This window comes from Bubalus bubalis, chromosome 1, assembly GCF_019923935.1.
Source record: "Bubalus bubalis isolate 160015118507 breed Murrah chromosome 1, NDDB_SH_1, whole genome shotgun sequence".
NCBI lineage: Eukaryota > Metazoa > Chordata > Mammalia > Artiodactyla > Bovidae > Bubalus > Bubalus bubalis.
Window position 1 is genome coordinate 127,676,168 of NC_059157.1, and position 14,505 is coordinate 127,690,672.

General features: G+C 38.9%; 1 protein-coding gene across 11 annotated transcripts in view; it reads right to left on the minus strand.

The window, feature by feature from the left end:
- VPS8 (VPS8 subunit of CORVET complex) overlaps window positions 1–14,505 on the minus strand; it is a 302,528-nt gene that overhangs the window by 159,689 nt on the left and 128,334 nt on the right. For all 11 annotated transcript variants that reach the window (XM_025287194.3, XM_025287196.3, XM_025287177.3 and 8 more), the window contains 2 exons: window positions 6,341–6,412; window positions 317–436 (listed from right to left, as the gene is read on the minus strand). In XM_025287194.3, coding sequence (XP_025142979.3) covers window positions 317–436; window positions 6,341–6,412 — 192 coding nt within the window. The remainder of the gene's footprint in view (window positions 1–316; window positions 437–6,340; window positions 6,413–14,505) is intronic.

Genomic DNA, 14,505 nt, shown 5'->3' on the forward strand with positions numbered 1-14,505 from the left:
TAATTATATAGTTGAAAACTTCTTAAGTCAAAAATTCTAGGCAAATTTATAACAGAATAATTGGGAAAACAATCTCTATAAACCAATCTCCACAAATCATACTCCCATGACACCAAGTTACTGAAGAGTCACACAATCCAAACACAACGCTAAAAAACAAAAGCTAATTTAGATCCAAACTGAAAGATGAACAAGCCTCTACCTCGTAGGACACTTACCTGGTAGGTTATTCTATTAAGAAACCATGTAATCCGGTGAATTTTTCTACGAATAGTAAATAAAAACAATTCTACTTCTTATGGTTAAAGACACTCACCTGATCAAAAAGAGTTCTGTTTACAAATAAGGTGTTGTCAGGCTTCGCAAGCTGCCGGGCAAGGAAGGTAAAGAGACACCCTACTTGTGAGGGCGTAAAATCTGAATTCTCCACCATAACCTATGAGCAAAAGAGACCATTTATTCAATATACCATCTGGTTTGACACAGAAAAATATACAATTAGAGGCAGGGGTGGGGAAGCCTCAGTATGAAGGACTCATAAAAAGATTCTTTTATCAGCTGTGTGACAACTGAGTTCAGCACCCCTCGGAGAAGAAGCACAACTACCTGCACTCCCGGAAAGCACTTTAGTGACTTCTGGCATATTTACAGGCACAAGTTCGGTAAGAACTGAATTGTTAGAGGTAGATTTCCAAAATATATATATATATAAATCATGTTTCCTTCTTGAATTCTTAAAAGAGAATCTAAAATTAAAGTAACTCTATTAAAAATCTGTCCACCAACACAGGAAGAAGGGAGCTGCTTTCGGGTTTAAAGGTAAGACAGCTTGAGAATGAAGGTATCCCAGAAAAGAAGCCAGCCAGCCTATGAGTCAGTGAAGTGAATGGCTTCTGTCTTGGCTATAAGCAGTTCAGTGAACAGATGGTTTCATATAACATGCTTTACAATCACACACAGTTATCAAGTCATAATCTCTCCTCTGATTTAAGTGAGCTCTCATCTCCTGAGTACCTACTACTATGCCTAAGATGCTTATGGTAGAAACCTTCAAGGGAATTGTGAACCAGAAAGCAAGGTGCAACAGGTAAACAAATCTTAAATAAAAAGCATAATGTGATTAGCACTTATAAAGGAACAAATGACAATAGAAGCGCAGTGGGGGAAATTCAGTTCAACTGATCAGACAAAAAATTTGAAAAAAAAAAAATGAGAAAAGTAGTCTCTAAACTAAGTTTTAAAGCCCATGTGGGATCCATGACAGGGGAAGAAATGTCAGGAGAAAGAGCAGTCCAGGCAGAGAGAAGAGTGGGGGCAAAAACATGAACACAAGAAAATATAAGTTTGTCTGGAAAAATGCCATGTTTCATTAGAATGCAGCAGTATGCATGAGGAGGGAAAAATCAAACCAAAAGAAAAACTTAGGGCTCCAATGCCATTCCAAGGAATCCAGAATTTATTTGTTAGAAAATGGAGGAGTTACTAAAGGTGTAATGAGGAGAGCTGATTGTGATCAGCACTATGCATAAGAAAATTACCCCAACAGCAATGCTTAGGATAAAGTAACAGAAGCAAGAAATAAAGGTAGAGAGACCAAGATGTATGGGACTGCAGAGGTCCATGGGAGAGTCAGAGGAATTCAGAACAATGCAGTGATGATGAACAGGGAAGAAGAAACAGGTGCAAAAGTCATTGCAGAGAGGCAGGTATTCACATGCGTGGAAACATGTGGCTAAAGGAAGAATGAAAAATGACAGGTCTTGAGCCTGATAGCAGCGAGGAGAACAATGCTATTAACAAAGAGGGAGATGGCAGAAGTCTGAGAAGGAAGACCAGGAATTGTTTTAAACTAACTGAACTTAAGGAGGCAATTCTACAACAAATTAGGGAACAACAGCCCAACAGCCCAACAGCCCATCTATAAACTCTCCTTTCATTTTCCCTTCAAAGATAAAATGTTCCCTTGGGGCCCCATTTTTGGCCTAGCCTTTTCTCACTTTGCTAAGCAGTTTGCCCCTGTCTTTTACTGCCCCTGTCTTTTACTTAGTCCAGCAATCACAGCTCGTTCAAGTGCATAATTATCATTACTAGAATGAGGATGTTTCAAGTTGCAATCTGTGTATCTAAATTCCAATTTATAATATTCAAAGAGCTTTCTATAGCTTTAAAATATTCACTCATCATTTCCTTTCCGCTTGTGGGTCCTTTCTTAGGATTCAACTCTCAGGGCCCAACTAGTGCTCTTCTCTGCTTTTAGCTCTTCCTTTTGCTCTACAAGTGTAAACTACTCTCTCACCTGTCTGATCCTAAAAACGTCTTCTAAGGAAACAGTTCTAACTCACAGCCCCATTCCCTTGCCACCTCAGCAAGTGTCCAACTAGGTATCATCCCAGAAATTTTAGCTTCTTTCCATTTCTTCTGATCAATTTCAGAGACCATGCTGACAAAATTTTCTGGGCAATCTTATACAAAGTCACAAATTTACAGCTTTCCCACTCTATGTCTGCAGCCATTCAGCACCCATGATAATGCCTGAGGTTTGATGCTCACTCTCCTGTTTTCTGGTACTTGCCTGTGCTCCCTCAGAAAAGCACCATACATGGTGACTACAACTCTATCACCAGAATGAGAAAATAATCTCAAACTTACCATTTGAGATAGGCTCATTCTTCACTGACCCTAGGTTAAGTACTATCAAAATAATATAGAAGATGCAGCCACTATGTAAAACAGTATGGAGGTTCCTTTTAAAAAACTAAAAATAGAGCTACCATATGATCCAGCAATTCTATCCATGGACATATATCCCAAAAAAATTAAAGTGTTAATTGCTCGGTCGTGTCCAACTCTTTGCAATCCCATGGACTGAAGCCCCCCAAGCTCCTCTGTCCATGGAATTCTCCAGGCAAGAATACTGGATTGGGTTGCCATTTCCTTCTCCAGGGGATCTTCCTGACCCAGGGATCAAACCTGGGTCTCCTGCATTGCAAGCAGATACTTTACCATCTGAGCCACCAGGGAAGCCTGTATAGATGAAAACTTTAGTTCAAAAAGATACATGCACCCCAATGTTCATAGCAGCCATGACATGGAAGAAACCTAAGTGTCCATCAAGAGACAAACGGCTTTAGAATATGTGGTTTATATATATACAATGGAATCTTACTAAGCCATAAAAAAGAATGAAGTAGGGCTTCCCTGGTGGCTCAGTGATGAAGAGTGTGCCTGCCAAAGCAGGAGACATGGGTTAGACCCCTGGTCTAGGAGGATCCCACATACCGAGGAGCGATTACGTCCATGTGCCACAACTACTGAGCCTGTGCTCTGGGGTCCGGGAGCCACAACTGCTGAAGCCGTGCACCCTAGACACCATGCTCGGCAACAAGAGAAGCCCATGCAACCACAGCTAGAGAGTAGCTCCTGCTACTGCAACCAGAGAACAGCCCATGCAGCAATGAAGACCCAGCACAGCCAAAAATAAATAAATAAAAGTATGAAATAATGCCATGTGCAGCAACAAGGATGGACCTACAGAATATTATACTTTAGTGAAGTAATTCAGAAAGAGAAAGACAAATATCATATGGTATCACATGTGGAATTTAATAAATAATACAAATGAATCTATATACATAATAGAAAGAGATTCACAGATACAGAAAACAAACTTATGGTTACTAGTAGGGAAAAGGAGGAGGCAGGGGTCAACAGGAGTACAAGATTAACAGATACAAAACATTATACACAAGCCCAGGGAACTGCTCAATGTTATGTGGCAGCATGGATAGGAGGGGAGTTTGGGGGAGAATGGATACATGTATAGGTATGGCTGAGTTCCTCTGCCTTTCACCTGATACTATCACAACAGTTTAATTGGCTATAGTCCAATATAAAATAAAAAGTTTAGAAAAAGCAAATTACTATAATAAAACAGATAAGCAATAAGAATTTACTGTATAGCACAGAGAATTATATTCAGTATCTTCTGATAACCTATCATGGAAAATAATCTGAAAAAAAAAAATATATATATATACACATACATATATATATATATATATATCTGAATCACTTTGCTACATACCTAAACTAACACAATACTATAAATTAACTATGCTTCAATTTAAAAAAACAATATACAAAAGCAATAATTCACCAAGAGTAACAGTTTAAGTACTTTATGGAGTTTTATTTCCTTCATTTGGATCATTTTCCCACTTAGTACAGTTTTAAAACTTAAATTCTAATTCAATCAACTTGCAAACATTTCTTGAACACCTACCAGATTGTAGGCATCGTGCTAGACGTGTTAAAATAATGACAAAAAAACAAACAAACAAACACATCCTTACAGTCTCTACCTACAGGAAATTCATCCCAGGTAGGAAAAGACACATGTAAACAAACCATACGGTGTGTCAAGTGTAGCATGAAGTGTTTTAAGAGCCCAGAGAAAAGGCAACAAGTCAAACTGGAAGTGTAAGAGAGGGTTCTGAAGAGCTTCTCATGGATGATATTTGAGTTATGTCTTGGAGAATGGCTAGGAATTTGCCGGGCAGAGAAAGCGAAGGAAAACACATGATGGGATAAAAGAAAACTCACACAAAGAACATAAGCCAAAAAAGATGACACAGAAAGTTCACTGAATTCCAACAATTTAAAAATGGTGAGAAGGGAGCTCCCTGGTAGCCGAGTGGTTAGGATTCCAGACTTTCACTGCCATGGCCAGGGTTCAATCCCTGGTCAAGGAACTGAGAACCAAAAGCTGCTCAGCATGGCCAAAAAAACTGTTGAGGCGTTGATAATACAGACTGGTGGGGTGAGAGGGAAGGTCAGAGAAGGAGCAGTTATAGAGATGTAGTCAGGGGCCAGAAAGTATAAAAGCATCTTGGATACCATGTTAAAATTTACACGGGTATGGCAAAAACTACTACTTGTGCTCCAACATCTGTTCCTTCCATCTAACTTAGAAACAAAACTCATTTTTAGCTAAACACGTGGCCACCCACCATACAGAGTAAACTTCACAGTCTCCCTAGCTAAGTGCTGATCTACATGATATAACAGAATTCTGGTGCACAACTTCTAAGAAATTTTCTGAAAGAAAGAGAACATTTTTTACCTCATCTCTTTCTGCATTCAGGCTGGTTAGAATACAGAGGTAATACTGGAGCCTGAGCAGTCATTTTGGACCGAAAGACACAAACCATGTACTAAGAACAACAGCAGTAAGATGGAAGTGTTGTACATTCCTGACAAGTTTGTGAACCCACTCTACTAGATCAGGCTGCCTGCACTCCAGACTTACAGGAGAAAATTAAATTTCCACAACAAACTATTATTATTTTGAACTTTCTCTCACAGAAGAACTTAATTTCAACTGCACCAATGGGAAGCCAGAGAAGAATATTACCTAGAAGAAAGGTAAAAGATCACAAATTAAAGAAGGACAAGATAAGACCATTCGGGAAGGTATTTTGAAACCTAAGTGAAAATTCTCCATACTAGCCACCAAGATCAAACTGACGTTATTTGGGAGCTCTCATATTCATCACTTCCTATTTTATAAGGCTAATAAATAGCTCAAATGAGATCATGTATACAAATGAGCTTTGAAAATTATAAAGAACTACTATAAATGTAGTTAATGTAATGTTATACACAAAGAAAATATTTCAATTTTGGTCTCTTCTCCAAAATAATCTAAAAGTCACTAAGAGGAAGAAACTACCATTTTATAGCCAAATGAACAGGATAAAAACTCTAAGTTTTTAAGTACAAGAAGAAACTGGCCTGGGTGAAGCTGTGCAGATGGACAGGAAAAGAATCTGTCTCCGCAGTCATTCACTAGCAACAGCATGAATCTCAAAATAGTTTTCAATTGAATCCAGATGGACTTAGATTGGGATGATCATCTCTGCGTGCCTCAAATCCTTCCCAAGTTACCCATCATCTCAGTGCCATGGCAAAACTACATATGGCACTACCTTAGCAACACAGTGATGCTAGTATGAGACAGGTATCAGAACATTCTTTTCTCAAAGCATTCTGAAGTTAGTCTCCATTACTAAATGTAATCATACTAACATAGCAATTATCACAACATGCACTTCTCAAGAGTAGCACTCTGTATCCAACATCCAGTCTAAAGCTGAGATACATTATATTTTTTGAATGAATAATTAGTACTTTAGCTTTTGAAGACAAAGACATCATAATAAAAATTTTAAATGAGTTTAACATATTCCTTTATTAAACAAGATTATTTTAGAACTTGCTATAAAGTAATTCACTTTTATAAATATAAATATCAATACAAAGACATTCTAGGGATACTCACCTTCAACAAAATATCCACAATACGTTGTTGATATTCTACAGCTTGCTTATCATTTTTAAAATCTTCAAAAGTCTAAAAAGGAAAAAGAAATTTTAAAAAGGTAAGTATTATTTGAAAATTTTAGAAGGAAACAAGATATTAAATTCTTGTTAATAGGTAAATTCCCAAATAAGATAACCACTCCTCAATAGGTTTTTTCTTATATAACTTTAACAAGTTATTTTTAGTGAGTTTAACAGAAGGCTACATTATTCAATATTATATGATATTCTGAATAAAAAGTATAAAAATAAAGTGATTGTTATACAACCCAAAAGTGATTCATCCTGGTGATATGGTGGATAAGAATCCACCTGCCAATGCAGGGGACACGAGGTAGATCCCTGGAGTTCAATCCTTGGTCCAAGAAGATTCCGCATGCTGTGGAACCACTAAGCTTGCGCACCACAGCTACTGAGCCCACACACTCTACAGCCTGTGCTCTGCAGCAAGAGCAGCCCCTGCACCGCAGAGCCCATGCACCACAACCAGGAAGCAGCCCCTACTCTCTGCAACTAGAGGAAACCTACCCACAGCAAAGAAGACCCACTACAACCAAAAATAAAGACTACTTTTTAAAATTTATAAAAATTCAACAAAGGAAGGCAACGTTTATAGGCAACAAAAAAGAAAGAATACTGATGGGAAGAGGCAATTTGTGAGCAAGAATCTGAAAAGGATGAAATACATGTTACATGCTCAGCCATCATCCCGTCCATGCTATTTGGAAACAATAACTGAAATACAGTTGTTAACTGTCATGAAAAGAAATTTCCATGACAACTAGGAAGAAATGATTTTCAACAATAGATACTTTTAAAAATTACTATGGTAAAACTGTCACAATATTAAAATCCTCAAGAATACATACAAAGAATAGGTATTCTATTTTCACAACACTGCCAAGTACAGCATTTTTTATTTTATGTTCCTGCTCAAGTAGAGCCAAATACATTTTGAATAGAACCTGCACCCAAGTAAATGACAGCACTGGATTCTGAAAATACATAGAAGCTATAGGACGCATATATGAAGAAACTGAAGGGAAGGAATGGAAACGCAGACTTGTGGACACAGTTTGGGGAGAGAGAGTGTGGGACTAACAGAGAAGGTAACATCAACATATATACACTGCTATGTGTAAAATGGAGAGCTAGTGAGAAGCTGCTGTATATAACACAGGGAGCCCATTCTGGCACTGTGTAATGACCTAGAGGAGTGGGAGCGGGGAAGGGAGGAAGGCTCAAGAGAGAGGGGATATATGTATAATTATGGCTGATTCCTGTGGCTGTGTGGCAGAAACCAACAAAACACTGTAAAAATCAAAAAACAAACAAAAAAACTGAAATGAAAATACTTATTGAGTAAGAGTGATAAAAGACTTGAAGATCTTCCTAAGGCTTTCACTTAGGACATTCGGCCCTTTGTTGTTGTTCAGTCGCTCAGTCATGTCTGACTCTGCGAACCCATGGACTGCAGCACACCAGGCTTCCCTGTCTTTCACCATCTCCCGGAGCTTGCTCAAACTCATGTCCATTGAGTCGGTGATGCCATCCAATTGATAGCTTACGGTGAACAGTGTTGGATTTGTGATCTCCGAAGATTTAACTTTGGGACCAGGGACCAGGTTTGATCACTCAAGAGCTTCTGTATAGCAGAGTTTTATTGAAGAAAAAAAGGGACAGAGAAAGCTTCTGACATAGACATCAGAAGGGGGACAGAGAGTGCCCCATCTGCTAGTTTCAATAAGCTATTTTATGCCTGTTATTAATCAGATAAGAGAGACACCTCAAGGCTGACGGAGTTTCACCAGGCCCCTCTCCCACAATTTGCATTTTTGAAATAGGATGGCATGAGGTATGTCATCCCCCAGCCGTAAAGCAATTGATATGAAAACTGGTTCATTGAGCCCTCAGCAGTCAAAAGTTAGTCTTAGGTGGAACCATTTTGAAGAAAGGCAAATTCCAAAGCAAATACATAGTTTCATTAACATAGCTTAAAAAAAACATTTCCATAAGAAAAACGCATTGGATAGCTCAAGATTTGAGAAAAGTTCAGTTCAGGCAAAACCAGGTGTCGGCATAGCAACATAGAATTTTAAGAGACACTTGCAGCTTATTTCCTCAGTTTGGAGACCCCTGGCCTTTCTGCCTGTTACCCTCTCACAATCTACCTAATCCTCTGTCGTCCCCTTCTCCTCCTGCCTTCAACCTTTCCCAGCATCAGGGTCTTTTCTAATGAGTCAGCTCTTTGAATCAGGTGGCCAACGTATTGGAGCTTCAGCTTCAGTCCTTCCAATGAATATTCAGGGTTGATTTTCTTCAGGATTGACTGGTTTCATCTCCTTGCAGTCCAAGGGACTCTCAAGAGTCTTCTCCAATACCACAATTCAAAAGCATCAATTCTACAGCGCTCACCTTTCTACATGATCCAACTCTCACATTCATACATGACTACTGAGAAAACCACAGCTTTGACTATACAGACCTTTGCCATCAAAGTAATATCTCTGCTTTTTAATATGCTTTCCAGGCTGATCATGGCTTTTTCTTTCAAGGAGCAGGCGTCTTTTAATTTCATGGCTGCAGTCACCATCCACAGTGATTTTGGAGCCCAAGAAAATAAAGTCTCTCAGTGTTTCCATTGTTTCCCCATGTATTTGCCATGAAGTGATGGGACTGGGTGCTATGATCTTAGTTTTTTGAATGCTAAGTTTTAAGTCAGCTTCTTCACTCTCCTCTTTCACTTTCATCAAAAGGCTCTTTAATTCCTCTTTGCTTTTTGTCATAAGGGTGGTGTCATCTGCATATCTGAGGTTATTGATACTTCTCCCAGCAGTCTTGATTCCAGCCTATTTTTGCTTTACCAGCTGGACATTTCACACGATGTACTCTGCCCAAAGGTTAAATAAGCAGGGTGACAATATACAGCCCTGACGTACTCCTTTCCTGATTTGGAACCAGTCTGTTATTCTATGTCCAATTCTAACTGTGTTTCTTGACCTGCACACAGGTTTTTCAGGAGGCAGGTAAGGTGGGGTGGTATTCCCATTTCTTTAAGAATTTTTCAAAGTTTGTTGTGATCCACATAGTCAAAGGCTTTTTAGCATAGTCAATGAAGCAGAAGTAGGTGTTTTTCTGGAATTCTCTTGCTTTTTCTATGATCCAACGGATGTTGGCAATTTGATCTCTTGTTCCTCTGCCTTTTCTAAATCCAGCTTGTAGATCTGGAAGTTCTTGGTTCATGAACAGCTGAAGCCTAGCTTGAAGGATTTTGAGCATTATCTTGTTAGCATGTGAAACGAGTGCAACTGTATGGTAGTCTGAATATTCTTTGGCATTGCCCTTCTTTAGGACTGAAATGAAAACTGACCTTTTCCAGTTCTGTGGCCTCTGATAAGTTTTCCAAATTTGTTGACCTACTGGGTGCAGCACTTTAACAGCATTGTCTTTCAGGATTTGAAATAGCTCAGCTGGAATTTCATCACCTCCACTAGCTCTGTTCATAGTAATGTTACTAAGCCCCACTTGACTTCACATTCCAGGATGTCTGACTTTAGATGCATTACCACACCATCGTGGTTATCCCGGTTATTAAGACCTCTTTCGTATAGTTCTTCTGTGTATTCTTGCCATCTCTTCTTAATCTCTTTTACTTCTGTTAGGTCCATACCATTTCTGTCCTTTATTATGCCCATCTGTGCATGAAATGTTTAAATCTACAAAGCAGTAATTTACTACTGACTACCCCGAAGCAAGGAAATAGACTACGTATTGTACCAACAGATTAAAGAAGAATTTCCAAGCCACAAACTTTCAAGACTACATCATAGTTAACATTCAAACCAGAATATCTGCTATTCTTTAAACTGGCCCCAAACTTCCCCAACTTCTCCAAAGACCCTCTGCTCATGCTCTTCTCTACTAGCATGTCCTTCTTTCCCTTTTCTTGTCTGACACACAGTAAGCATTTTAAACAATGACTGCTGATTTGTCTAGTTAATTACAGAGGAAAATGAAATCTTTATAAAAATTTTTTTCTTCACCTAGAACGCTTTGCGGCCGGTTAGTTAAGAAAAGCTGAAATGAGTTACCTAGGGAACTGTAGGAACTCTTATCCGAAAAGCTCAAACAGAGGGTATTTTGGTGTTTACATGGGTTAAACACGACCCAGTCTGAAGAGGGAAAGATGGTCGAGAAAGTGTCTCAGTTCTAAGGCTTAGGAAAACAACAAATATACACACATTCAAACAAACACAACATCCCCCTCACACTCAGCCTGCCAAAGTGAGATGTCACTCTGCTGTCAGACAAGATACTATCTGCTGATACAAGTGCTATTCAAGTAAACACAAAATCATGGAGAATTAGCATATGTATTAAATAACTACAGCATTGATAGCAAGTAAAAAAGAACTGCTTTATCCACTTGCCTTTTGGTAACATGTATTCACTGCTTTGAAACACACATTGCAAGTTTACTACTATAAACATAATTAAGTGGTGAAATACTTTTATTACAAATGTTGTGATATACACAATGACATATTTTGACTGTAGTTAACAGCTGCCGCCAAAATGGCACATTTATGTTAAAACATTATCATTCCACAAAGATTCTTCTAATTATACAATGCTTGTTAGAGGAATAATATGTAAAGATGTCCTAATGGAGAATGACAGTTTGTGAAGTGCAAAAGTAGACCTAAAATTCAAGTCCAAAGTCACCTGTGAACTTGGTCATAAAAACTTCTTTCTGTAGCCCCTTAAAATTATTACAGAGTTTTGGTATGGCAGAAAGTGAAGAGGAACTAAAAAGCCTCTTGATGAAAGTGGAGAGTGAAAAAGTTGGCTTAAAGCTCAACATTCAGAAAACGAAGATCATGGCATCTGGTCCCATCACTTCATGGGAAATAGATGGGGAAACAGTGGAAACAGTGTCAGACTTTATTTTTCTGGGTTCCAAAATCACTGCAGATGGTGACTGCAGCCATGAAATTAAAAGACACTTACTCCTTGGAAGGAAAGTTATGACCAACCTAGATAGCATATTCAAAAGCAGAGACATTACTTTGCCAACAAAGGTCTGTCTAGTCAAGGCTATGGTTTTTCCTGTGGTCATGTATGGATATGAGAGTTGGACTGTGAAGAAGGCTGAGCACCGAAGAATTGATGCTTTTGTACTGTGGTGTTGGAGAAGACTCTTGAAGAGTCCCTTGGACTGCAAGGAGATCCAACCAGTCCATTCTAAAGGAGATCAGCCCTGGGATTTCTTTGGAAGGAATGATGCTAAAGCTGAAACTCCAGTACTTTGGCCACCTCATGCGAAGAGTTGACTCATTGGAAAAGACTCTGATGCTGGGAGGGATTGGGGGCACAAGGAGAAGGGGACGACAGAGGATGAGATGGCTGGATGGCATCACTGACTCGATGGATGTGAGTCTGAGTGAACTCCAGGAGTTGGTGATGGACAGGGAGGCCTGGCGTGCTGCGATTCATGGGGTTGCAAAGAGTCGGACACGACTGAGCGACTGAACTGAACTGAACTGAATGATAGTTGGCTAAATCCTGATCCAGGGGTCAAGAAACATTGTAAAGGACCAGAGAGAAAATATTTTACATTTTGTAGGATACATGTGGTTTGCATGACATATTCTTCCGTTTTTATAATCCTTAAAAATAGAAAAATATTCTGTCTCACCCAAGCCAGAGGTCAAATGCAGTGGATTTGGTCTACAGACTGTAGTTTGTGAACCCCTGTCCTAATCTCTTCACACATCTCCCAATAAGATCCACACATATAGAAAAGAAGAAAAAGAATAACCCAGAACCCAGACTAATGGGAAAACTAGAAGGACAACACATGTTAAAAACTGTGACTTACACAAATGTGGGAAAGTAAACATCTCCAACTAGCAAAGTTGGCTCCAAAGCCCATTAAAAAAAAAAAAAAAAAAAAACCGTCAAGAGAGAACTGGGTAGAGGAAGGGAGGGTATGACGAGGTTTCAGCAGGCACAGAACACATATAGTACCAAATGGAATTCACCTCCAAAAGAAAAAGAAGATCCATCCTGGGTGAGCAAGTACTGAGGCCAGGTCTGCAACCCAGTGGGTCATAGCACTGGCTGATAGGAAGATCAAAGGAAGGAGTCTGGCAAGTACGAATCAGAGGCCTTGGTAAGATACAGCCTTTGAGATAGAAAAGGGAAAGGAAATATATTCCTTGGAGACCTGTGGTAAAGAAGGAAGAGCTCAAGAAAAAGATCCTACTAAACAAGAGACTTGTCAAAGATTGAGAAAACAGACTACACCCAAAGACACTATTTAAGAAACTGCACTTAGTTATAGCAAATGAAGCAGGTACTTGAATGTGGAAAATAGTATGCAATCTTCCCCCATGATCCAACAAGATCACCAATTATTGTTAGTCCAGAAAAATCCATTAAAAAATGACCAAAAAAAAAACCAGAAAGTGAAGGCACTCAAGAATAAAAATAAGAACTAGCCACAAAATAGAAGTAAACTATAAACAATATCTCAACATACATGAAATATATTTAAACATACAATTGCAGATTTGAAAGAACATCACAAACCAGAAATTTAAGAATTCAGAAAAGAAATGAAGAGTAGGAAAATGTGAAATAAGAGCTAACCGAACTCGAAGAAAAAAAAAAAAAAAAACTGAAAGAAAAAAAAGTCATCTTAGAAATGAAGACAGAATTACAAGCTACCAAAGGGAGGACAGATATGATCAAAAGTATAGTTAACAGAAATGGAGAACGTAAATAAAAATAACCAAGAAAATGAAATTTAAACAAAGAAGGAAATAAGAAAGACAAAAGAAAGGTGATAAATATAGAAGACAAAGAAGATATAATATACAAATACCCTAAGTTTCTGAAGATGAAGCACAAAATAATGGAGCAGAAAAAAAATATTTAAATCTGTAATTCAAGAAAACTTTTTTAAACTAAAAAGACTCAAATTCACATATTGAAAAGGCCCACAGTACATATATGGCAAAACTGACCGAAAATAGTCAATTCTAAGTACTATCTTAAACTGCTGCTGCTGCTGCTAAGTCGCTTCAATCGTGTCCGACTCTGTGTGACCCCATAGACGGTAGCCCACCAGGCTCCTCCGTCCCTGGGATTCTCCAGGCAAGAACACTGGAGTGGGCTGCCATTTCCTTCTCCAATGCATGAAAGTGAGAAGTGATAATAAAGTCGCTCAGTTGTGTCTGACTCTTAGCGACCCCATGGACTGCAGCCGACCAGGCTCCTCCATCCATGGGATTTTCCAGGCAAGAGTACTGGAGTCGGGTGCCACTGCCTTCTCCAATATCTTAGACTATTAGTCTTTAAATATTAATATAAGGAAAAAAGTATTCTGGTACTCTAGGAAAAGATTAAGTCTCTGGGAAAGTTAAGAAAAGTCAAGTTGACACCAGTTTTCCTTATGGCAGTATATAAGAGCAAGATAAGTGGGAGGCAACTATTATTTCACTTTAAAAAATTTTAATTGTATAATATTGAAAAGCAGAGAAATTACTTTGCCAACAAAGGTCTGTCTAGTCAAGGCTATGGTTTTTCCAGTGGTCATGTATGGATGTGAGAGTTGGACTGTGAAGAAAGCTGAGAGCCGAAGAATTGATGCTTTTGAACTGTGGTGTTGGAGAAGACTCTTGAGAGTCCCTTGGACTGCAAGGAGATCCAACCAGTCCATTCTGAAGGAGATCAGCCCTGGTGTTCCTTGGAAGGAATGATGCTAAAGCTGAAACTCCAGTACTTTGGCCACCTCATGCGAAGAGCTGACTCATTGGAAAAGACTCTGATGCTGGGAGGGATTGGGGGCAGGAGGAGAAAGGGACGATAGAGGATGAGATGGCTGGATGGCATCACCGATTTGATGGACGTTGAGTTTGAGTGAACTCCGGGAGTTGGTGATGGACAGGGAGGCCTGGCGTGCTGCGATTCATGGGGTCGCAAAGAGTCGGACACGACTGAGCGACTGAACTGAACTGAACTGAGAGAAAACATTACATTGAATCCTATCACTTAGAAAACTACACTGAAAACTACAAAATATTTCTGAGAAAAATTAAAGAAAATCTAAATTAATGA